This window comes from Chinchilla lanigera, unplaced genomic scaffold (assembly GCF_000276665.1).
Source record: "Chinchilla lanigera isolate Chin_1 unplaced genomic scaffold, ChiLan1.0 scaffold00016, whole genome shotgun sequence".
Lineage (NCBI taxonomy): Eukaryota > Metazoa > Chordata > Mammalia > Rodentia > Chinchillidae > Chinchilla > Chinchilla lanigera.
In genome coordinates this window covers 82,535-107,144 of record NW_004955417.1, presented here as the reverse complement: position 1 = coordinate 107,144, position 24,610 = coordinate 82,535, and the positions used below count along the sequence as shown (strand labels likewise).

At 38.3% G+C, this 24,610-nt stretch overlaps 2 protein-coding genes across 4 annotated transcripts in view; one reads left to right on the top strand and one right to left on the bottom strand.

Annotated features, from left to right (window-relative positions):
* Chmp4c (charged multivesicular body protein 4C) overlaps window positions 1-10,471 on the bottom strand; it is a 38,928-nt gene extending 28,457 nt beyond the window's left edge. Inside the window, exon 1 of the mRNA XM_005381721.2 lies at window positions 9,915-10,471. Within this exon, the coding sequence (XP_005381778.1) occupies window positions 9,915-10,104 (190 nt within the window). The 5' untranslated portion in view covers window positions 10,105-10,471. The remainder of the gene's footprint in view (window positions 1-9,914) is intronic.
* An 8,185-nt stretch (window positions 10,472-18,656) lies between these two features.
* Window positions 18,657-24,610, top strand: part of Zfand1 (zinc finger, AN1-type domain 1) — a 36,768-nt gene continuing 30,814 nt past the window's right edge. The window contains exons 1-4 of one of the 3 annotated variants that reach the window (XM_013512817.1): window positions 18,657-18,743; window positions 18,987-19,226; window positions 23,450-23,492; window positions 24,360-24,399. In XM_013512817.1, coding sequence (XP_013368271.1) covers window positions 19,211-19,226; window positions 23,450-23,492; window positions 24,360-24,399 — 99 coding nt within the window. In that variant the 5' untranslated portion in view covers window positions 18,657-18,743; window positions 18,987-19,210. Of the gene's footprint in view, window positions 18,766-18,986; window positions 19,227-23,449; window positions 23,493-24,359; window positions 24,400-24,610 lie in introns of all 3 variants that reach the window. The other 2 variants (XM_013512815.1, XM_005381719.2) reach the window with 2 other exon arrangements.

Here is a 24,610-nt window from a genome sequence, read left to right as displayed (position 1 = left end):
AAACCACTTTGAAGATATCAATATGTAATACAACAAGCATTGTTAATTCCCTACCACTTTGTTTGTAACTCTGTATTGTCTGTACTGTTCTTTTGCTGTTTTGTAAAATGTTGTCTGTCTGTTAATGTTTTCCTCTTTTTATTTTTAAAATTAAAAAAAGAAAAGAAATTCCATTCAGCTCAGCTATAACTGTCCTAGATATCTCCCCAAAAGAGTTAAAAACATCATATTATAGTAACACTTGTATGCCTATGCTTCCAGCAACACAATTCATAATATGTAAATCTCAGAAACAGCTTGTAGCCCAACAACAGGTGAATGGATAAAGAAGGTATGGTATTTACATATAATGGAGGACTACTGTGCCATAAGGCTGGATAAACCTGAGGCATTTGTAGGTAAATGGATGCACCTAGAGACCACAATGTTAAGTAAAATAAATCAGACTCACAAATTTATCACATGACACAATTATAAATTGAAAAATAAAAGACAGATAATAGGAAATAGGGAAATGTCTTTTAAATGGGAAGGGTAACAAGAGATGGGAGAGGAAGGGAAAAAGGATTTGAAGAAAAAGAAATAAACAAAGAAAAATGAAAATAAACCTTTGCAAATGGGAGGGGAACAAGAGTTGGAGGGAACAGGGGGTATGGAAAAGGAAGGGGAAAAAAAGAATTAAGATGTGTTATGTACAAATTCCTCATAATAAATGGAATCACTATGTACTCCAAATATGTACTAATAGAAAATAATTTTTAAAAAGCATTGTCATTTGAAGATATAGTTTAAAAATATCCAGACAAAAACTGCAAGTGAGCTTAATGATATTGTTAAATCATACTTTTTGGCAATATGATGCTTGTAAAAAGTATTTTCCTTTAAAATTTTTTCATTTGTTGTGATTTTTGTTCTTATATTAAATATTTACTTTCATATCTAAAAAAAAAGAATTTAACTTCTAATGTGAGATTCTCAACTCTTCACAGAGAATGATCTCCTTTTCTTTGCCTATAATTTTAAAATCCCTCTCTAGCTTACTTGCCCTTTTGAGTGTGTTTTCTTGTGTAGGTGATGATTATCATGCTGGTATTTTAAGTTTCTAGATTACTAGATTGAGCAAGAGATCCTGAAGTTTGCTATGGTAGAAGGAGCTCCTCCCTTCCTAAAGAGCCCATCATCCATTTGCCTTTTGGAAGACCTACAAGTTAAAATGCTGGAACAAGGGCTTACTGTGGCTGAAAGAGTCACTGCTATTGTTTTTATTCATGACCTTATGAACACTGGAGTGGGTCTTCAAAATTCCCAAGCAATTCCCTCTATCTGCACGAGTTGCCTGAGGGAAGAATCAAAAATCTCTGCTATCAGAAAGTCAATTATTCAGGAAATGGCTTACCATATTATATTCAAGCCAACCTCCTGCTGTTTTGTTTTCTTTCTCCTTCTGCAAGCTCTTAAACCAATGTGTGTGTTAGAACTTCTACTAAATAAAACTGTAGGAAAAATTACCTATGCATACTAGAAGCACTAAAATAGTGAAATTTACTAAGGCAGAAGATTGAGATGATTTTAGAAAATAAACCCTCAATATTATCTGTATTTTTTAAATGTCTATGATAACTTCATCCTTTAAAAATACAATTAGATACACGTGTAGCTAAGTATATTAACAAAAAAGATAATTTACGTCCATTCCAAATCTGACCTCTAAAGCATAGAATTAAAACTGAAAACCTAAATATTAGATAATTTGCCTTATACCTCAATAGATATAATATCATATATTTTTATTATCCATTATCTTGAAAATCATCTGAAATAAACTAAAAGACACACTAGCAACACTATCTTGGCAAGCAAACTCAGAGTACCTTTTGCCATAATTTCTCAAAGCTGTGTGTATAAATCCCATGCTAATAATAAATTTTCTATCCTATCATCTTAAATAACCTACAAAACTGTATAAGTCAAAGAAAAGCTTATTCTTTTCTTAATGTAAATATTTCCCAAAATGTAGTGACTTCTACCCCTGCAATTTAAATGTTCCAATGTGTCTGATACTAATCCAAATGCATGAATTTCAGAAAGAAAGCAAATGTAGTGTTATGCAACATAAACAGTACAGTTGCTCTCTTAGAAGTAGTCAGAACACATCAGCAGACTGTGAAAAGCCATGCCACACATATTTGAATGATACCAAAGCAGAAATACTCTGCACTCTAGTTTTGGAGAAGTTAGAAAAGAAGACAATGATTAGCAGCCACTATGACTTCACAAATTTGAAAAAATGCCAAACTAATCACATAGATATATTTTCTTTGGATGCTGAATGAAGGAAAAATCATAGACTACCTACTGACCTCCTAGCCTAATGCACAACAAAACTATCTGGAAAGATTTGAGGACTTTAATCCTGAAACCTGTCCCTATCTCTTGAAACAGAATTGCCTAATGTGACATTTTAAAAAGCTCTCTAGTGAATTGATAAAACCAGCACACTATCACTTCACAGCATTTGTGAACCTCAGGCATATAAAGATAACTTAGTATTAGGAATATTATCCACAAAGTATTTGGGACATTATGAGAAAAAGTTGGAGAAACAAAATAATATGGGTTAGAAATGTGAGTCAAGGGGCTGGGATGTACAATGCTTGCCTATTGTGCACCAGGCCCTGGGTTCAAGCCCCACCACTACAAAAAGAAATATGGGTCAGGTATATTCACTGTTATAAGCATAACCGAGCTCAGTGAGCAATGATCTGTGAAAATGATAATCATGCCTCAGGGGAATCTAAGACAAACATTATTGGTGTCAGCCATAGGCTGTCTTGGAATGAAATTTCTAGTGTTAGCTATAAGAGTCTGTCCCTGGTTCTGTCATATTCAGAATTTTAACAAATATTTCTGCAACAACTAAAAAGGCTGATTGTAGCTGATTCAACTAAAAGAAATAGCTATTATAAAACACAACAAATTTGGAATTTAGAAATCTTCATTCTAAGACAAATAAAAATAAGATAATGTTTCAAAGAAATAAATATAAAATTCTAGATACAAGCTTACAGCATTGATTTCAATAAGGCTGTAGGATGTTTATTTGGCTGGGAGTTTTCACTCTTTCCAAATGCAGGGCAGAAAAAGTGGTAGGGCTGTCTGAAAAAGTGGATGCAAACAGGTGCTGTGTTGACAGAGTGAAGGTGATGACAAAGGCAGGCCACTCTGTGCTAGCCAGCAGCTATGTGGGTGAGGGAATGAGTCTGTGTAAGATTCTTGGAGAGAGGAGAGAGGCAGTGGAAAGGCAGAAGTTTTAAAATAACAGGTTAATGGAATGGGGTCTCCAGGACCAATGCAGATGCCTCAGATCCTCCGCCAGGGGGTGAACATCCAAGTAGACTGTCTGAGGGGAGGACAGGAAACTCGAGCGGAGGTTGTGTGGAAGATCACATTTCCAGGGATCTATTAATTCTCCAGTCACACCACTTGTTGGGTGTCTTTGTTTTTGTTGTTGCTGGGTATGGTGGTGCACACCCTGTAATACCAGCACTCAGGAGGCTGGAGGAAGAGGATTGCCATGATTTGAAGGTCAGCCTGGGTACATAGTAAGTTCTAGGCCAGTCTCACTAAACTACATAGTGAGACTCTATAAAATTAAATTAACTTAAATTAAGATGTTATTTTTCTCCTTTCAAGTGCGAGAATACTGAATATCATCCAAAATAATCATAGCCAGGGGCTGGGGATTTAGCTCAGCGGCAAAGCGCCTGCCTGGCAAGCGCAAGGTCGTGAGTTCGGTTCCCGGTACCGGAGAAAAACCAAAAAAAAAAAAAAAAAAAAAAAAAAAAAAAAAAAAAAAAAAAAAAAAAAAAAAAAAAACAAAATAATCATAGCCAAAGGAAAACCAAACTACAGGTGATGAATACTGGGTAAGTCTCAACCCCTTCTTAACCTGTGTGAGTTACAGGACAACAAGAACCATGAGAACTTCCTTGAAAAAAACAAATTCAGGGTAATGAGGACCTGTCACAGCTCTTGACGTGTCTTTAGGAGTAAACAGATAGGGAGATGGGTAGATATTTCTCCTTCAAGTATCTGGGCAGTGATGAAGATGGGAAGAAACAACAGAAATGGCAAAGGAAGAAGACACAGTAGAGATTAGTCCCTCTCCATTCAACAGTTCACTAAATAATACATCATAGTCTCTCAAGTGTTATGACGATCAGAATCACTGAGGTACTTGCTCAAAGGATGGATTTTTAAAACTTACCCTCAACCTACGTCATTAGGTTATTTAGTGGGTCCCTGTGATTGTACCTTTGAATGAACATACAGAAGAAATTCTAGCACCGGTGATCCCAGACCCACATTCTGAGACACTGTAAAGAAAGGAGGTTGCCAGGTAAGCTCCATCTCCCAGGGGACTTCCATCAGGGTCCTGCAGTCCGTGGCCTACTCACGTTACCTGAGTCACCATCTGTCCTTGCTGGTTTGCCATGCAAGGAGCTGACTCTTGTGGTTCTCTTTTCACAGAAGTCACTCTAGTACCCAGTATCTGAGAGTGGAAGAATTCAGCTCTGTGACAACTACAGTAAAGACCAAAATCTAGAGTTCATGGAGGTTCCTCACTCTGAGATAAGGGAGTACTCCACACAGATGTCTGCATTGTGATTCTGAAAGCAAACCCAGCCTTCTAAATTTACAGCCCAGGCTTTAAAACAAGATGGCGTATTCAAGTATAGGGTGTTCACCTTGAAGTCCCATTTCCTCAGACAGAGAAGTGACCTCACACCAGACTTTCACTGGAATCATGAGTCCTCAAGGAAGGCTCTTGAGCAAGTCTGCTGCTGCTCTGTCTCTGCCTTTTCCCTCTACTGGCCAAATGTCCAGCAGGCTGAGACCTACAGGTAACCCCAGGCTGGATCCACCCCTTTCACATAATTACACTTTTGCAGTTGCTGCTCCACACTGAACAAGGTAAACAACTAGGGCAGGATTAGAGTGAGGGGAAAAGGAGGTATGTAGGGCACAAAGCATAAGGAAATCTGAGCCATATGGGTGTGTTCTAGGCACCTCATACGCTTCACTCTGGACCAGGCCCTGGAGAGCAACCTTTAGCACAGGAAGGAGTTTCCAAGGGTGTGTAAAAGTGCAGGCAGGGGAAAGGGAGATGTGGAGACATGATTCCTGTCTTCAAATATATGAAAGGGGAGACAGAATAGAGTAATTCAGTGCTATTTCAGAAAACCAAATTGGGGCCAATAAGTGGGCTGACTTCCACTTTAAAAGAACATAATTTTTATATAGCAAGGGCCGGTGTTTATAGAACAGTGTGCTAAGTGCCTCACCCAATAATATCACTCATCCTCACAACTGTGAGGTGCTGAAGTGTATCCCAGCAATTGTACAGAAGAGGAAACTAAGAATTAGACAGGCCAAGCCATTGGTTTAAGGTCACAGAACTGCTTATATGACAGTCAGGATTAAAAATCAAATCTGACCCTTGATTGAACCCCAGGCTCTTAACTACAACAGCAAGTTATTTTGGATATAATTATAAAAATTGTATTAGGATATTATATGTGAGCAAAATCCTATCAGTCACCTATCAGGATATTATAAAAAGAGGCTTCAGAAAGGAATTAGAACAGTGACCATGAACGCGTGTTGCCAAACCAAAGTAGCAGGAGAGATTGGCAGTGGGCTTTGTGACACTCTCCAGCTCCTAAGACCACCAGCAGAGCACCAAAGTTCAAGTCTGCTTGGTCTATACCAGCAAAGCACACAAATATTCACTGCCCAGGGTTGTGGTAAGGAGAAAGAGCCCAGAAGCATCTGAAGAGTGAGAGACCCGGTTTTTCTACCTTATTAGCATCACTATAGATTTGAGTGTGTAATCCTAAACTCAGGAACAAGGCAGAATCTGCTGGAGGCATTTTCAAGAAACCTGGTGATTAAGCCCAAGTCTAGCAGTACTCACAGGGGTGCACCCAGACTTCCAGTGATTTTAATGAACAGCCAGGTCTGTCACTGCCCTAGGTGACAGTGCTCAGAAGTAGAAAACATTTGTCTTGTATAAGTTTTCTTTTACACAAATCAGACCACTGGTTATAAAGCAAGAGCTACATCGTAATAACTGAATAAATTTTAAAAATCTCTGGCCTCCTACAATTATTAACTAAATTATAAATCTTGCTCCAACTCTGCTATCTGAGATCAAAAGGGCCTTGTATACCATATCACAGCTGTTCCAGCGCCAGTGTGATTGTGCACATTTAGATTCTTTTTGGTAGACAATGATGGTAACAAATAAAGAAGTTCAAAGCCAGGGAAAGTGGAGCACATTTGTAATCCCAGCACTCTAGGAGGCTGAGGTATGAGCACTGCAAGCTCAAGTCCAACCAGGGCACCTTAGCAACTTACTGAGACCCTGTATCAAACTAAAAATAAAAAGAAGGTTATAGATGTAGCTCAGTGTGAAGCTGTGTTATATCCCCAGTAGCACCAAAAGTAGATAGATAGAAAGAAGGTGATCAGAATTAACTACTCTTATACTATCTTGCTACAAATTATAATGAAACTAAGTTTCAGACTAAATTTTGCACATACATTATTAAACCCACAAACACTGGCAAGTGTGGAAGACTGTCAACCTGGTTTATGAGATCAGTGAATTTCCAAGTCTATGTCTTTTCAGATACACCTTGCTTGAAAGGTTCACAGGGAGACAGTGACATTCCCTGGTATGTGGTGCATTCTATATGAGGTACACTCAATCAGAAATCCATTGAATCTATGACCAGACACAGCACCAATTTTAGATCAAGCCTCGGGTACCATCCTAATGCTAAGTTAGTTATGCATCTAATGTGTTCTTGTGACCTGTTCATATGAGGAGGGGATCTCTGAACTATTTTAGCTGTTCACATATTTAGAGTAATACAATTTCACCTAAGAGGTTGCTTTTGTAACATTTATTATGCTCATTTAAAAGCTACTCATTTTTCCAGTAAAATTTCTTTTTAAGATCAGAATGCTAACCTTCAATGCTCTATTGTTCTAGAGAAACAGATCATAGAAAAACTTGTAGTTTCTGATGTTGTCTTAGCTAGGCATTGGGCTAGTGCTCTTGGCAGAATGTTAGCTGGTCAACCATCTTGAGAAGTAAAGCTTCAGCTGCATATGCATTATATCACTCTGTTTGTAAAGTAAATTACAGACATTCTAGCAATGACATTGTGTAGCATAGCACTGTTTAGTGCTGAGTATAGTGGGCTTTATTTTACTTTGTGTGTGAAAATATTTTTGGTGACTACAGTAACTATGCCTATGAAGTAATCTGGTTTATCTGGAAGAGACTGATATTGGCAGTACTTCTAAGGAACAAACCTGTGACTAAATTCTTCCCATAGTTTATATTGCAGATGGTCTCATGTTATCCAGCCTCTGCATACTCCCTCCCAAGTCCATGATAGGACTAGGTCTAGGCTGACATCAATGAAGCTCACAAGGATAAATGACACAGAATGAGTGAATTTTCTATCACCAGTTGGTTATTTTTTCTTGATACTTGCACCTGATTTAAGGATAGCTCCCTGATTTAAGGAAGGTACACTGATTACTTAGCATTGTCATTAAATTTTTTGTTTTTATTTGTAAATTCAGTGTGTAGTAGACTTTAAGGCATTGCCAATTGAAGAATATTTCTCAAAAAAATTAATATAACCCATAGTATTGAAGTTTTTGTTTTTGAAACAGGGTCTCACTGTGTAGTCCAGGCTGGCCTTGAACTCACTATGGTTGACTTGGCCTCTAACTCACAATGATACTCCTGCCTCAGCCTCCCAAGTACTGGGATTACAGGCATGCACCACCATGCCTGGCCTTAAACCCATAGTATTTTATGCATCATTCTATGAAAGCAAATCTATACCTTTACCAGTTCCCAGAAGATTTTCAAGTTTCCAGATTTTTAAAGCTTATAGATAAAACCATGAGGTGTGATCAAAAAGTACGGTGAGGTTTTCTGGGTTATTGTTTTTTATGTCACAGTAGAAGATACATTGCCATTAACCCCCCTAAAAGATTCCCCCTGGCTTCTAACACACTTATTCCATAGTTCTTATTACTTGCTAGAGCAGTTCTGTAAGTCCTTTTTTGTATCTTTAGTTGTGCTGTTGTGGCTGCCTCAGTGCCCTGAATCAAATAAAAATGTTTACCTTTCACCATCATACGACTTTAAGGAAGAGTCAGAGGTCCACCGAGTGTCACATCTGGTAGGTAAGAACACACTGTAATGTTTTTATAACCCTACCTTTCCAGTAGATGCTGCTCAACATCTGCTTCCACTGTATTTGGGATCATACCTCGTAAAAACACTCACAAAGGAAGGCTTCCCAAACTGCTTCAGAAAGTGGCAAGAATAATAGGATAAGTGTGTTCAAAGTGAGAAGTATTCTGACAGGGGATTAATAGTCACCATAAATTTGATCACATCTTATATATACAGGTTCAAACTAATGACAAGATGGGAAAATGGCTCAACAGACACTAGGCGAATGTCAGAATGCATTTAGTGCTGAAGGGAAAGGGTGGAGTCACAGAATAACGAGTGACATTTTATCCAGCCATAATGGCATGGTCTCTGTTTAGAAACTGCCCTTTAATAACTTCCCAAAATATTTTCTGATATAAAGTAAAAACAGAAACCAATACTTAGCTCTAAAACAGGCTATCATAAAAACAGGCTATCATACAGCCAAAAGTTACGTATAATAGAAAGGAAAATGAAACTCGATCTTTTCATTGTTAGAAGAGGCCAGGTTTTCAAGGTTAACTCCATGAGACACTATCTCTTTCCTACATTAAACAACAGTAGCATTGTCTCGGGTGAGCTAAATCTTCCAAAGCCTTCCTTATGACTACAGAAGCCTGACTTGAGGGTACAGACATTCAGGCTTTGGTGGGAAGCACAATCATGTCTATTCCCGGGTGTGCCATCGACCCAGTGTGATAAGAGCAAATGTCTTCATCTTTGCACTGGGCTTTACATGTGCCACAGGTGCTGTTTAGACCCTTTTCTATAGAAAGTGCAGTATCCGGAAGAAACCAATTACCTCTGCCCAAGAAAGAAAGGGTTCAAGGTACAAGGAAAGCACTTGGCATCATGACTGACTCAAAGTCCTGTGCATGCTAAGGCCAGTGATAGGAAATTTAATATTTAATTCCCTGACTTTTTTTTAAAGATCTGTCCTGCACAACAACTAACTAAAGTTTTCAACAACTGAGGAACAAAATAAACCAGAACATACTAAAATCGGCTTCACTGGAGATTTCCATGTAAGTTAAAATGTGTGATTTGGTATATAAGCATACAGCTGAAAAGTAGATGTTTAGAACTGCAGTCAACAGAGCTGGATTATGGAGAACTGGAACAAGAACAAAATGGATAAGGGGTGCCAGAAGACTCAGTAATCCAGATATATCAGTAGCAGTTTAAGGCAACACTTCTAAAACTCAAAATTTTTAAAGTTTATGAAGAGGAAGATATCACATGTAAAAAGTACTTTTAAATAAAGAAATACCATACAGAACAATATATGAGCCAGAAACAAGAGGAAAAGAATCAGTAATACTGATCTTGTCTCTAATTAAATTTTTGATTTGGGGTTCATCGTGGATATTTTTGTATTAATTTTGAGTCTCAAATACTACATAAAAACACCGTTCTCTCCATGGCTGGGGTTTCCAGAGTCCCTTTACATTTCCCTGACCTGGCAAGTGCCTCTCCCCCCGCACCCCTGCCACCTGGACCCCGGGATCAGTACCAGATCCTACAAGGGCCGGGTGGCCCCCCAAGGAAAGGCCTGGGACAGAGGGCTGAGTGCCCTGGCCTGACTGCGGGTGCCCCAGCCTACCTCGCTTGTTCTGCGTGCCATGCTTTTTGGCCAGGGCGAGCTCTCCCTGGATCCGGCTCTCCAGGTACTCCTGTTTCTTGCCCAGCATCTCCTCCGTCTCACGAAGTCGGGCCAGGGCCTCCTGAGCGCTGGGAGCAGCGCGGCCCTTCGAGGAGCCGCCTCGGTGGAAGAACTTGCCCAACTTACTCATGGCTGTGAGCAGGAAGAGAGCGAGCCCCGTCCCGGGCGCCCGTCCCGGGGGACAGGGGAGCGAGATGGTCCACTTGGGGTCCCTCACCAGAGAAGCTGCGTTCCTGGGAATCAACAAGTTGTCAGGGCAGGTGACATACACTCCTGGGCATTTCCTGGCCTCGGGCTCGGCCCCGCCCCTCGGCAAGGCTGCCCAGCGGGAGGGCCCTGGGATCCTGGGCCAGCCGGCGCCACCGGCCCCGCTGGGAGCTGGGGAGACCTGAGAAGGGTTGACAGCCGCAGGAATACTGCTGCAAAGCTGCTGCTTTGTCCGCACTGGATACGCACCAGGGATGGAGAACCGGTTTATGAGTGGCTCAGAGAAAAGAAAACCAATGATCCAGAGGTCTTTATTCAGGCCTGAAAGGTGTGTGTAATGAGTGTGCTTTGTGTACCTGGATATGCAACATGCTTTATTCTGTGTGTGTGTGTGTGTGTGTGTGTGTGTGTACATAGTGTTCTCATATTTGGGTCTCTTCTTGTGGACAACAACATTCAGATATTTTCCTCTAAGTGTTATTTAGGTGATTATGTGTGACTTCAGGGAAATTTGCCTGCACCAGTGATGGTGTGTGGGTAAGCAAGAAGTAGCTGGGTAGGCTGAGTTTGTCTGAATTTGTATAGTCTCTGCTGGTTGATATGGGCCTGGCTGCCAGTTGGTCTGATCATCTTTACATGGCTTCAAGTGGATAAAAGATGGTGGTCATCTCTTTTCCTAATGTCAGGACTTATGAATGTTTTGGAAGTTGCATTTACTTCTATAACTAGAATGTGAAGTTTTTAGTGTGATTGCCAGTGTACAAAAAAACTTTCTATAAGGCTATCCTGTGTGTTCAGATCTTTGTCAAATTCTTTCATAGACATCTAAGTAACAGAACATAAAGAACATCCTAGAGGAAAGAAACATCATTTCACTGGTGCTCACTATCTCTGTCCCATCTATTAGAGCTGCAAGCAAAAGACCTGACAAAATGACAAGACAGCAGGATGGAATGATTTTGGATGATGTGCCACAACTGGAAACCTGTGTTAAGCATGTTGCAAAGAAGTAGCATGGGGAATTCAGTCTGTCTAGTTTTCATAGATAAGCATGGTATACTGCATAATACCACCTTATTTAAGCAACATTATCCAACATTATTAGAACCTATTTGGGATCATTGGCCAACCTCTGCTAAAAGGGGGAAGTGGCATCCATTACTATGACAAATCCACTTTTTTTTTGTTTTTTTTTCCGGTACCAGGAATCAAACTCATGACCTTGCGCTTGCCAGGCAGGCACTGTGCCACTGAGCTAAATCCCCAGCCCCAACAAATTCACCTTAATAGCCAAGATCAATAACACAATAACACAATATTAACACAGAGCAGCAAATTAATCCATGTTATCTAGCACTGTAGAGAGAGCATCAAATTTTGCCAAAAAAATTGAACATTTTCCCAGGAGGCTTACCATTATACTACATATGCACACAAATACATGTGCACATGTGCAGACAGATGCACACTCACTCTTACAATTTCTGAGCAACTCCAGCCAGCTACCTCTTACCATTTTCTTTCTGGCCATCAAAAGTGCATATGGTGCCTATTTTGCTCTAATTTGGTATAATCATAAAGAGTAACAAGTATTATACATTTTTGTTATCTCAAAATGACATGAATATGTTTTGGAACTTGTTTTCTTGATTAGATTCTTAAGCCTTTTGAGAGTTGATAAGTAGCATATAACCTGCTATGGTTCCCATTGGCAGTCTGTTGACCCAACCTTCACTGAGTGTTTTCTATGTAGAGGGTAATGAGAATGCAAGCATGGTCTCCCCTCCTAGAACTCTCTTTCTTTCCAGAGAACAGTGACATCTTTTGAACTGCTGTGGGGAAAGCATGCTACACTGCAATATCAATAATCTGTACATAAACCCTGTAAAATAGGCGTAGCTATTTCTATTTGACAGAGAAAGTACCAAGGCTCATTTAGCTTCTTGATCACATTCATATAGGCAGTAAAAATAAAAGGTTGTAAAACCTATGATCTTTTCACCATTTATATGACCTTCATTCCCCCTGAGCTGGTCCAGAAAAATTCATTAAATATGTTTACTTTTTTTAAAAATGGGTAAAAAACTTATTATGAGTTTACTACATTTAAGAGATCCCACAAGCATTACTGAATTTGTGGAAGGGTACATTCAAATAGGATACTAAAACATTGCTTTGTTGTAGACTGACTATATACTTTTTATTGAAAGAACATTGAGCTGGGCATGGTGGTGCATGCCTATAATCCCAGCACTCGGGAGGCTGAGGCAGAAGGATCATTGCAAGTCGAGACCAGCCTGTGCTACAAAGTGAGCTCAAGGCCAGCCTGAACTGCATAGAGAGACCCTGTCTCAAAAAGACAAAAAAAAAAAAAGATAGAAAGAAAGAAAGAAAGAAAGAAAGAAAGAAAGAAAGAAAGAAAGAAAGAAAGAAAGAAAGAACATTGAACAAGTGGAAAAGAAGGCCTAAAAGTTACAGTGAGGAGGTGGGTACCTATCCATGTTTTCATTATCATACACTTGCTGAGAATCTATGTTACAGACATTATGCTAGTAGTATTGGGAGCTATGATTAAGAACAAGATAAAAGATCTTTTCTGTTCCAACAGATCTTGTAGCTTAAGGAAGAGACCAGAAGTTAAATAAAGTATCTAATAAATAATGGACTTTATAGCTTGAACTTCTAATAAATTCTATGGAAAAGTATGGGAACTATGGGAATAAGTAATAAAGGAAAGTGATCTTCTCTTGAGGTCAAACAGTGGCCTGAAACAGCGTCATGTAAGTGGAAATTTAAATGATGAATAGAAGTTACCTAAGTTTGTAGAAGGGAAACTAGTGATTCCCAGCATAAGAAATCACATATTTCCTCTTTTATTTATTTCATTATTCATGTATTTTTATCTGAGAGCATCATATACAATCAACATAGCTCTAAATGCTGAAATTCAGAAGTAAATAAGATGACAAAACTCCATGCATTTTGTAGCCTACTTTCTAGTTAAGAGAAGAGAGATAATTAATTAATGATGGAAATAATGTACTAAATGTGCTATATTAAAAAAAAAACAAAATAGAGACTACTAGGAAATTAAAATGATAAACAATACGTGCAAATATCTTGAGTCTGTAGCATTAGAGATTGAAAGAAAGACAGTGCAACTGGGGCTTGGAGATAGGACATTGCAATGAGACTGCCTTCAAATGTAGGCAAAGTCTAGATCATGTAGGGTCTACACTATATGCTAAGAATCTCATATTTAACTGAAGAAACAATAAAAATTAATCAGAAATTAAAGAATCTAGTCATTAATGTATAATTCATTGAAAAACATCTACCCAATTTATTATGTAGCACTTTAGGAAGCACATATGGTACACAAAGCAAGATATATTTAAATTAAAAATCATTCCATTCCATTAATACACAATACGGTGGAGAAAAGATAACACTTGCAAGCAAGTAAACCATCCAAAAATATAATAGTGTTTAGTCCATCAGTGAGATGTAGAAAATAAATTTTTAAATCAATGGTTTAAAAGCTGAAAATAATACATTAATCTTCATTCAATACTCATCCTACAAATGTGGTTTCATAAAGAGTTCTCAGCATCTAGTGTATTTTTCATTTTCTAATCTCAATTGATCTCAGCTAATAAGGAGGCTGTTGTTCAAAAAGAATGATCTTGTTCTGGATGATTTAGTATGGTTAAGATGGCAAAGGAAATTGGAAATTTATAGATCTGTTAAAAAGAACTCGATGTCAGGCTAATTGATACATTTTGGCTATCCCTTGAAATTGCATCCCTTTTAGAATGCCAAATGAGCTCACCAAAGCAACACAAGAAGAATTACCCTTTAAACACACTGCAGAATAATCATCAAATAGATATTTATTAACCAGTTCAACAAGCATGTACACATTCTTTTCATCAGCAGTTCTTCTGGTTTCTTCAACCCAAATAGTGATTAATATCACAATAAAGAGGACAAAAGTAGACATTACAAAAATAATAATTTTGCAAAAATGGACGTTTGATTGTCTCAGTTCATAATGAAAATATATGGTACCTTCGGCTGGGTTTTCCCTGTGTTGCTCTTTATTGATGTTCATTTCATCCATGATCAGAAAAAAGTTTAAAAATCTAAGGTTTATTACAGCAGATTATAAGTGTTTCTTTCCTACACCAACCATTTAATGGACTTAAAATGAGATGTAGCCCCCTACCTCAATGTCACTCTTACTGTACAACTGACTCAAAGCTGAGTCTTACACCTTCCCTTTCCACCAGAATTTCATTGTACTTGAGCATAATCACATGATTTTTGTACCTAATCAAGAAACACACAACTTCTCTCCAGTATTGTTCCCTTCTTTCTCAATTAATAACCTCTGGCTTCTTTTTGCTCAAACCGAAAACCTTAAGTCTTCCATGACCCACCTCCAATCTATCATCAAATTCCAGGACTCTAACTGACACAGAATGCTGACTACTTGTCACACTTCTAAAACTGTTGACCCCGTCGGTGCTTTGAGCCACAGTCAACTATTACTAGATTATCCCAATGGACTTTTAAATGAACTTCATAGAAATGTCTTTACCCTACCACAGTCTCCCTACATCACAGCTAGAGTGGACCTGGGCAAAATATTCTGATGACTTCCCATCTCACTCTTGTTAAAAACCATGGGCTTCACAAATGTCCACACACCGTACATGAAGTAATACCTATCCCCCACCTTAGTTTAACAATACCTCCCTGTGTGTACTACTCATTATAGTAAGAGAAATGAAAGAAAGTTTTGAAAAAGTGATAACGTCTGAAGTTCACTCTCAAGGATAGGTAGAAATCTGATTTGTAAAAGGGGTGAGATGATATTCCAAAGCAGAAGGAACAGCTGAAAGACATAGAGGTAAGGCAGCTGAAACAGTTTTTGAAATCTGTAATAATTCAAAAGCCCAGTGAATAAAAGAATTTAAAATATTTTTGCTGAAATATAGGCTCAGGGCAATTATAATACAATGGACAGAAAAAAACTGGCATGATATCTATATTCTTTAGGTTTATAGCCTAGAGGGGGAAAAACATTCAATAATCGCACAAACAAATGCAAAATCAAGTCTGGGACAAAAACTTTGAAAAAGATACAAAATGAAAGTACTAATAGCAGGATTTGTTCTAGTCAGAGAGAACAAAGAATTGCTTAAGCAAAAGATGACAACTATTGAAGTGATAACTAGAGGAAAAGAAGAAATGGACAAGTTGAAGTAGTGAATTGAAGGGCATTCCAGGGGGCTGAAATAGCAGGTTTAAAAGGCCTGAGGCCATGGGGAACAGAGTATGGAGAGGCCTTTGAGAGATAGTAAGGAAAGAGTAGGTTGGGCAAGAGTTAATACTCTTTAATATTAAAGAGTTTAAATGCTAACCAAAAACAATCCCTTTTAGCCTATTCAATTCTGTATCAGACACAGAATAATACCTGTCATGCAGAGTATTCTATGTGGTGGACTGCTGAACTGATCTTAGGGCAGATTTATTTTGTAGCTAATAAAAGCCACTGGGAAAAAATTAGAAAGTGAAGCAGGTAAATTGTAATACAACCTGGTTAGTGGTAATAAGAAAAGTAGCAAATGCTACTAGAGCACAGATCTGCTATCCTGGAGGACCAAATTTTGCCCATGCCCTCTGAAGTCTTCCCAGATGAAGGGGCAAGATAATTACATCCTGAAGGTGGAGTAACAGACAAAAATGTTTCCTACATTTACCTGATAAGAATAACTGTGAGAGTGTTAAGGCAAAAATTCGGGCTGTATTCCGCAAGAGACCAAAGAGAACAAAGTTTTAATTTGGACCGGTCACCTCTCATCCCGACTTGCAAGTCAGGGAAGTGGGCGTGGACCTGTCTTTGTTCCCAGGTTATACACATTTTTGGTTTCCATGGTAACAGAAAGGAATGTTGTAGCCCTGGCCACATGTTGTTTTCCTTGTGCCATGTAACCGGGTCGGCTCCGGTCATGAGCCCAACCACAATGATATATACTTTCTGTACGCTGTTCTATATGTCCCCCTTTAGATAACCATACATTTCCTTTGTGGTTACAATGTTTATCTTCCATCTCTCATGGAAGAGATGAAACAACCCAGGCAGGGTCATAGGTGGTTATCTGGGCCCTGGTGTTTTTTGTCTTTGGAGAAGCATTCCAGGGCTAAGTCAGGACTGCAAAGTTAACTCTTTACAACCCTCCGGGATGTTTCTCAAGACACATTTTGAGGCTTGCATTAAGACTAGAATTATTCTATCTTAAAATGATATGCTAAGAGTCATTGTCCCCTACAAGAGTGTGTGTTAAAAATACAACTTCCGAGAACGATCCCAGACCCTCTTAAATTAGACCCAGAGAGGAGTATGGGCAGCTGTATTTATTAACAAGCACTTCACCTGATTCTTATTTTCAAGAAAATTTGGGAAATCTTGGTATAGAGAACATTCTAGGAAAAAAGAAAGGCATGTGCAAAAGTATATTACTGAAATATAGGTATAATTAGGAAACAGACTAGGGAGTTTGTGGGGGAAGGGGCTATTACTGAGACTGGAGAACAGGATGGAGGTTAGATTGAAAAAATCTTTGGAGGGCTGGGGATTTAGCTCAGTGGCAAAAGTGTCTGCCTGGCAAGCGCAAGGTCGTGAGTTCGGTTCCTGGTTCTGGAGAAAAACCAAAAAAAAAAAAAAAAAAAAAAAAAAAAAGAAAAAATCTGTGGAATGGCAGGAATTTTATAATTGTGGGAGAATAATACATGGGAAAGTGAGCGGTTTTTGGGTGGGAGGGGTAAACAGAGAAATTCAAGATTACAGATTTAAGAGACATCTCTGAAGCAGAATTAATAGTGTTTAATGGCTTTGCCCATGAGAGAAGTAAGGAAGGAGAGGTAGAAAATGAATCCAGCATTTCAAATATGGCAGTTTGCTTTCGTTAGCGGGGAGTTCATATGATGAAGAAAACATTCCATTTTGGACTAAAGTTTTACATGACAAATAACATTACATGGATACTTGCAACAGACCCTTGGAAATAGACTTCAGTTTCAAATAAAGTTCTCAGGGTACACTGGTACATGGGTATTGGAGTCTTTATACTGAAGTCATGGGTATGAAGATGTAAATTGATGAATTAATCAAAGACAAATTATGGAGAAATAGATGTATTTAAGTAGCACCTAGAGGAGAAATCAGCAAAAAGACTAAAATTGGAGAGCTAGGAACTTCAATCTTGACAACTTTAACCACCTAATATTCCATAAGGTCTCCAAGAACTGACAAAATAAACATATTTCCATTATGATTGGACTGATAAAATACATATTTGCTACCTATCTACAACAGTCAAATACAAATCTAGAAAACCTGCTATTGATTGATTGGATTAGTTAAAACATACAGATTCCCAGTAGGTCTTTGATCCTTAATTTCAAGAAGTCTTTGGCAGTACTTGTACTTTGGTACAGTCTTAGCTCTTCTGCTAATTTTCACAAATCACAGAGCTTCCATGAACTAATTTTCTCCGCTTAAAAAAAAAAAAAAAACCAAACAACAGAAACAAAACCAAAAAACCAGCTAAGCTCTAAAAATTTAGTTTCTCCAGAGACAAGCAGTTCTGATATTTAAAAACTCTTAAATCCTGAAATATCAATTCCTGTTTTCCCAATTCCACTCTTCTGCCTTCCTCAACGGATATTGATTTGTTATATAGGGTCAATCGAATAGTTCTCTAGCTCCTGTCACGAGTATATTTGTCACTAATCTACTCTGACTGGTGTCTGGTGTCACGCTGGTGGAATGGCATCTTTTTACCCCACCTACAAAGCCTCTCCTTCCTCAGTACCCGTGCAGTGGCTCATCTGGCACATGATGGAAGTATCTCCAGTTTCCTCCAAGTAGTACTGACAGAGTCTGCGCAGACTGAGGAGCCCTATGTGCTCAGTACCCACTAGAGACCTCCAGTTATTTTTTTTCTATGAAAAAAAAATTTTAAAGTCGAGAAAAAAACTTCTTTTAAAAGCCGTAATGACTCTATTGCACAGGCATGTACTTCAAACTAATTATAGTGAGTTAGTGCAGGGTGAAGCAGGGAATACGCAGTGTCTGATTCTCATTTGATTCTTGTAATTCTTTGTGCCTGGCACTGCGCCGATTCCTGAGGTTATACTATTAATTACTTTTTAAGTTCGTATAAGGTCATTTCTGATTCTTGCGGCTGCACGCACAAACCCGCGGCACGCAATACTCCAGAAGGGCAACGTTTTCCTAAGAACGGGACGTGAGAATTTTGGCTCCAGGAAAAGCGCTCGGAAACCACCGCCTCCGCGGTGGCGTCGCAGCACAGAACACAGGGAACCCACTTGGGCCTCTGCTCGTGGGCGGCTTCCGGTTCTCGCCCCGCCCCCGGGCTATACACGCTCCCAGCAGGCGCCGCGCCTGCAAAGCTGTCCCGCCCTCGGTGCGGCCCCACTTCTCGCGGACCTGGAAAGATGGCGGAGCTGGACGTCGGGCAGCACTGCCAGGTGGAGTCCTGCAGGCAGCGAGGTGATGCAGCAGTGCCTATCCCGGCCGCGGGAGAACGAGGCTTTGCTGTCACCCCACAGATGGTGGAGCGGGTGAGGGGAGGCCGCAGAGGGGCGGGGAGGCTGAGCACCGGGGCGGGTGCGTCCCTCTGGGATCAGCTGGGAGTGTGTAGATGCTTTTTGTGGTTGTTGCTCCCTTCGTGCCTTTGGAAGAAACTCGGGGTCCCCCTGATCTCTATGCAGTTGCTGCAAACGGACCTTGTGGAGTTCAGTGCGCCCTGCCCGAGGCCACAGAATGCGTACTGCTGCGTCGTGGAGCTGGCACTCATTTACCTGATGACATCTGAGGAGCTCTGGGAGCTGGAGCGAGAGGTTTAGGTCCCGGAGACCTAGATTCCCATCTGGCCTGCCTCTGCTGCCGGCAACGAGCCACTTTCCAAGACTTTTTGCTTACTTATCCTTTACTCATGTCAGACGAAGGAGTTAGGTATTTAGACCTGGTGTTCACAGCCTCAGAGGAGAGTTTGTGACAAACACTTTATCAAATTCTCAAAGGAGTCATCATCTTCAAACTTAGTCATTAAGTATTATCCTCTTGCTGCTCATTCTTTGATCCTTTACTATCATTGCTTGAACAAATATTTACAAAACATTGATTTTGGTCCTGGACCCACATAATACTATAAACTGCTACACTCTTTTACACAGAAGAGCTTTCAGACTAGTAAGTTCCGTACTGGAGAGTGTTGACACTGGTGATGATCTCTCTCCAATGAACAGAAATCTTGTAAAACAGCCCCTGGTAGAGTGGCGCAGGCTTCAGCATGTAATACTTCTGTAACAGGCAGGTTCTTGAAACAGCAGAATCACACAGACTACTTACTCTTCGGTACTAGCTTTCATTCCATATGCGAGCATAGGGTGGCAGACAGGTTTCATTAGCCCTGCAATTTCAGGCATCAGTAGCTGGTTCCTGAATCAGTGTGTTGAAAAAGACTTTGAGGGTTAGCCCAGATTCAGTGTGAGGGTCATAATTTATTAGATACTGTGGGCATGACCAAAAGGCCAGGTGACAATCCTTGCTAGGTTTTTGTTACTTATAACATCCTGTAGATGCATCTTTCGCTATTACCTGTAATCACCAGTCACTCAGCACATAAAATCTTTTCTTGCAGTCCTTTCTTTTAGCTCTAATTTTATTGAGAAACCTCCATACTGAATTCTATAGATGTACTGATTTACATTCTGACCAACAGTGTAGACACCCCTACCCCCATCTTCACCATTTATTATTTTTTGTATTCTTGATGCTAGCCATCAAAACTGGGTTGAAATGAAATCTCAGAGTACTGGTTTTTGTTGGTTGGTTGGTTTTTGAGACAGGGTCTTGCTGTGTAGTTCAGGCCGGTCTTGAACCCACTGCGTAGACCAGGCTGGCCTTAATTCTCTGCAGTCTTCCTGCCTTGGCCTCCTGAGTGCTGAGATTACAGGTTTGGGCCACCATACTCAACCTCAGTGTAGTTTTAATTTGCACCTCCCTGACCATTAAAGATGTTGAACATTTTTTCATATACTTATTGGCTATTTGAACTTCTTTTGAAAAGTATCTGTTTGGTTCATTTGCCTGTTAGCAGACTACTTGATTTTTTGGTGTTACTTTTTTTAATTCTTTATATAGTCTACATATTAATCCTCTGTTGGAAGTGTAGTTGGTAAAGGTTTTCTCTCATACTGTAGGCTGTTTCATTGCTCTGTCAGTTATTTTTCCTTGCTGTGCAGAAACTTTAATTTGATGTAGTCCATTCATTGATTCTATTATTTCCATGCTATTGAAGTCCTGTTCAGGAAGTCTTTATGCCTATCGCTTCAAGTGTTTCTTCTGTGTTTTCTTGCAGCACTTTTAAAGTTTCAGGTCTTACACATAGATCTTTTTTTTTTTTTTTTTTTGGTTTTTTTCCGGTACCGGGAACCGAACTCATGACCTTGCGCTTGCCAGGCAGACGCTTTGCCGCTGAGCTAAATCCCCAGCCCCTACACATAGATCTTTGATTCATTTGGAATTGATTTTTGAATCAGATGAGAGATAGAGATCTAGTTTCATTCTTTCTTTGTCCAGAATCAGCTGGCTGTAGTTGCTATTCTGTTTTGTGTTCTCTATTCTATTCTGTTGGTGTGTGTCTATTTTTTTGTGCCAATACTTCTCTTTTTTTTTTGTTTTTGTTTTTGTTTTTGGTTTTTCTCTGGTATCAGGAACCGAACTCACGACCTTGCGCTTGCCAGGCAGGCGCTTTGCCGCTGAGCTAAATCCCCAACCCCTTTTTGTGCCAATACTGTACTACTTTTGTCACTGGCTTTGTAGTATGATTTTAAATCACGTATTTTGATGCTTCCAATCTTGCTTTTTTTGCTTAGCATTGCTTTGACTATTCTGGATCTTTTGTATTTCCACACAAATTTTAGTATTTTTTTCAATTTTTGTAAAGAATGCCATTGATATTTTGAGGGGATTGCATTGAATCTGTAGATTGCTTTTGGTAATACAGCCACTTTGACAATATTAATTTTGCCAATTCATGAACATAGATCTTTCCATCTTCTGGTGTCTTTAATTTCTTCTGTGTTCTGAAATTTTCACTGTGGAGATTTTTCACCACATTGGTTGGATTAATCCCTACATATTTTATTTGAAACTATTATGAGTGGAATTTTTTCCTGACCTTTTCCCCAACTAGCCCAGTATTAAAATATACTAACATTATAGATTTTTAATGTTGAGTGTATATCCTGCTACATGGCTGAATTCGTTTTATCATCTCTAAAAATCTTTTGGTAGAATCCGTAGTATTTTCTAAGTATAGGGTCATATTATCTGAAAACTAGGATACTTCTTTTCCTGTTTGTATCTCTTTTCTTTTCTTTTCTTTTTCTGGTCTTTTTTTGTCTTTTCTAAGACAGGGTCTTGCAATGCAGTTCAGGCTGGCCTTGAGCTCACTTTGTAGCCCAGGCTCGCCTCAAACTTGCAGTGATCCTCTTGCCTTAGCCTCCCGAGTGCTGGGACTACAGGCATGTGCCACCGTGCCCGGCTTTGTATGCCTTTTAGATTTTTTTCTCTTGCCTAATTGTTCCAGCTAAAATTTTGAGGACTATATTGAATAAGAGTGGGTATCTCTGCCTTGTTTTCTGATGTATACTTAATTTCTCAATATGAAACTGAAGCTCACAGAGTCATGTTTTAATAGCAACAGTGACAGTTTATCAAACCCACATCTATATAAAGGAAGACTTACTTAGACCTCTTATTCTATAAGTGTAACTACCCAGGGGTCCCTTTTGGTTAAAATACAATCTGTTTTGGGTTAAGATACCTTGTAGGATGAAATCTTTTCAAGGCAGCTGTAACTGTATCTAATCTCTAACGAGTGACTGAAAAGTACCTTCTGGTTTTCACTTTGTAAAAGTGATACAATTGGGTATGTCCGTCCTCCCTTAGTGTTACAGTGTAATTTAACATTAGGTATATTGAAAACAGTTTAGAAAGTGAGTGATTGTATCTAGTGATTAATGGTTAATTACCACATCTGAGAATGGATCCTTTTGCATGCTTTCCAAAACTTCAGTTCCTAATTTAGTTGCTGGTTAGTTGCTTGGTCTTAATGTATCAAGTGCAAGGAAATAGTTCAACAGTTAACTTTAAAGTATCAATCCATTTATTGAATTTCTAAAATCTGAAAGCATATCTCCCCACTGTATTCTGGAGTTGAACATACTCAAAAAAAGTTAATTGTCATATTTATTCTTAATAATTATAGTTACTATATTGTTATTCTGATATTTTACACATATTTGGATTTTATAATTACTTGCTGAGGTAGGTGTGATCCACAGCATAGATACAGATAGAAATCTATATATACATATTCATACCTCATATTAAACATATATGCACATGCATTATGCTTTGTGTGTATATGTATGTATTTACGTCTATATTTATATTAGCTAATAGTTTTGGTCTGGGGGTTTGTATATATAACATACATGGAGAGGGAGACACATATTGCATACCGTATCTCACAGAGACATATACCCTACAGATTATATCTTACTATGTATACTGTATATATCTCTCCAAAACTTTACTGTTAAGTAACCTACCTCATAGAGCTCCATTAGTAAGCAGTGAAAACAAAATTAAATACATGGGTTTTTGGTTTTGTGTTTTTTCTCCAAATGCAAAGTTTTTGCAATATAAATTCTTCAGAAAAAGCACCTAATAAATCTTGAAAATATAGGGAAAAGAAAGAAAAAAGAAAACAAAGAGAAATTGCCACCAGAACTTCTTTTCAGATCTAATAAAACTACTACAAATAACATCTATCTCTTATTAATTTAATCACTTCTTTCCAGAGTTAATGAAGTTGTCATGGCTTTGGTTTAACAATGATTATGTGGTGATACACTAGAAAATTAGTCAAAAAGAGAGGTTCGGGGCTGGGGGTTTAGCTCAGCGGCAAAAGCGCCTGCCTGGCAAGCGCAAGGTCGTGAGTTCGATTCCTGGTACCGGAAGAAAAGACAAAAAAAAGAGAGGTTCTGCAAAGGAGGGTCAATCCTTTAAGATATGTACACTGCACTGTAAGATTCCTTTTCCATAAAAAAACTAAAAAGCAGATACTGACCAGTAACTACCATATTTCCTCAAATTTTAGATTTTCTTCCATTTGTATGTGATGGTTGTTCAGGAATATTTTGGTAAGTTAAATTTTTATGTAGAATTTGAAAGTAATTTCAGTATTTATAATATAGGCTTAATTTTGAAAAAGTATAAGCACTTGAAATAACTTTAGCCATTAATGTGTAGTAATTGGGGGAAAAAACAAACTTGACTAGTCATAGGCTCTGAGTGCTTATGCAAATATGTGATGTATCTTAAACTTGTAGAAATGTGATATTTGTGAATTAAAGAGTATAGTAAAAAGTCTAGTTATGATTCTTACTCTTTATTTTTATTAATAAATGAAAAGACCCAGTTTGTAAATTGCTTAAAGTGGATATTACATGTTATTTGAACATATCACATGCAAGATAGAACCTGAATTCTAACCAAGGATTTTGGGAAAAGTAATTTCTTTTAATTAAAATTTCAAATATCAGGCATTTATTGAACAGAGAACTGAAAGAATAAATTCATTTTTAGAATATAATTCACAAAGATTTGTTAGAAGTAAGTAAAATAATGCATGCTTTTAAATCATTCAAAATTGGAGCTTTCTTTGACAGTTTACTACTGTTGATCTTTACTGATTCCTTTAAGAATAAAAGAAATTGAAAGGTCCTTTTGTGTTTCGTGTACTTTGAAACACTCAAAATGAAAGTAATTTAGAATAGTAAGTTTTTTTTCTCATATTGAGAACATTTAGGCTTTAAAACTTTTGAAACCATCGGTGTTCCATCTTTAATTTATCTGGCATTTCATTTTCATATGAAGAGTTACTAATGTAGTGTGAGTATAGTGTACCTCAAAGATTCCATATTAAAATAGTTCAGCTTGCAGCAATTATCTTTAAGTGTATTACTTGTTTGTATTTAAATAAATGCAATTTTTTTTATATGTTTCAGCCTCGAACACAGAAGCAAGGAATCTCATGATTGTCCTGAGGTATGTTAATTTTCTCTAATCTGATAATGTTTATTTGTATTCATGTATTTTCCTTCAGAATTTGATTAGATTAAAATCTAGTTAGGGCACTAGCGATTAAGTTTGACATCCTAAACTGATTAGGTAAAGGAGATTTTACTTCATTTAATATTATTTTTTTCTTTTTTTAAGAAAAATTGGTCTACTTGATATTTACAAATTTTTATCCTCA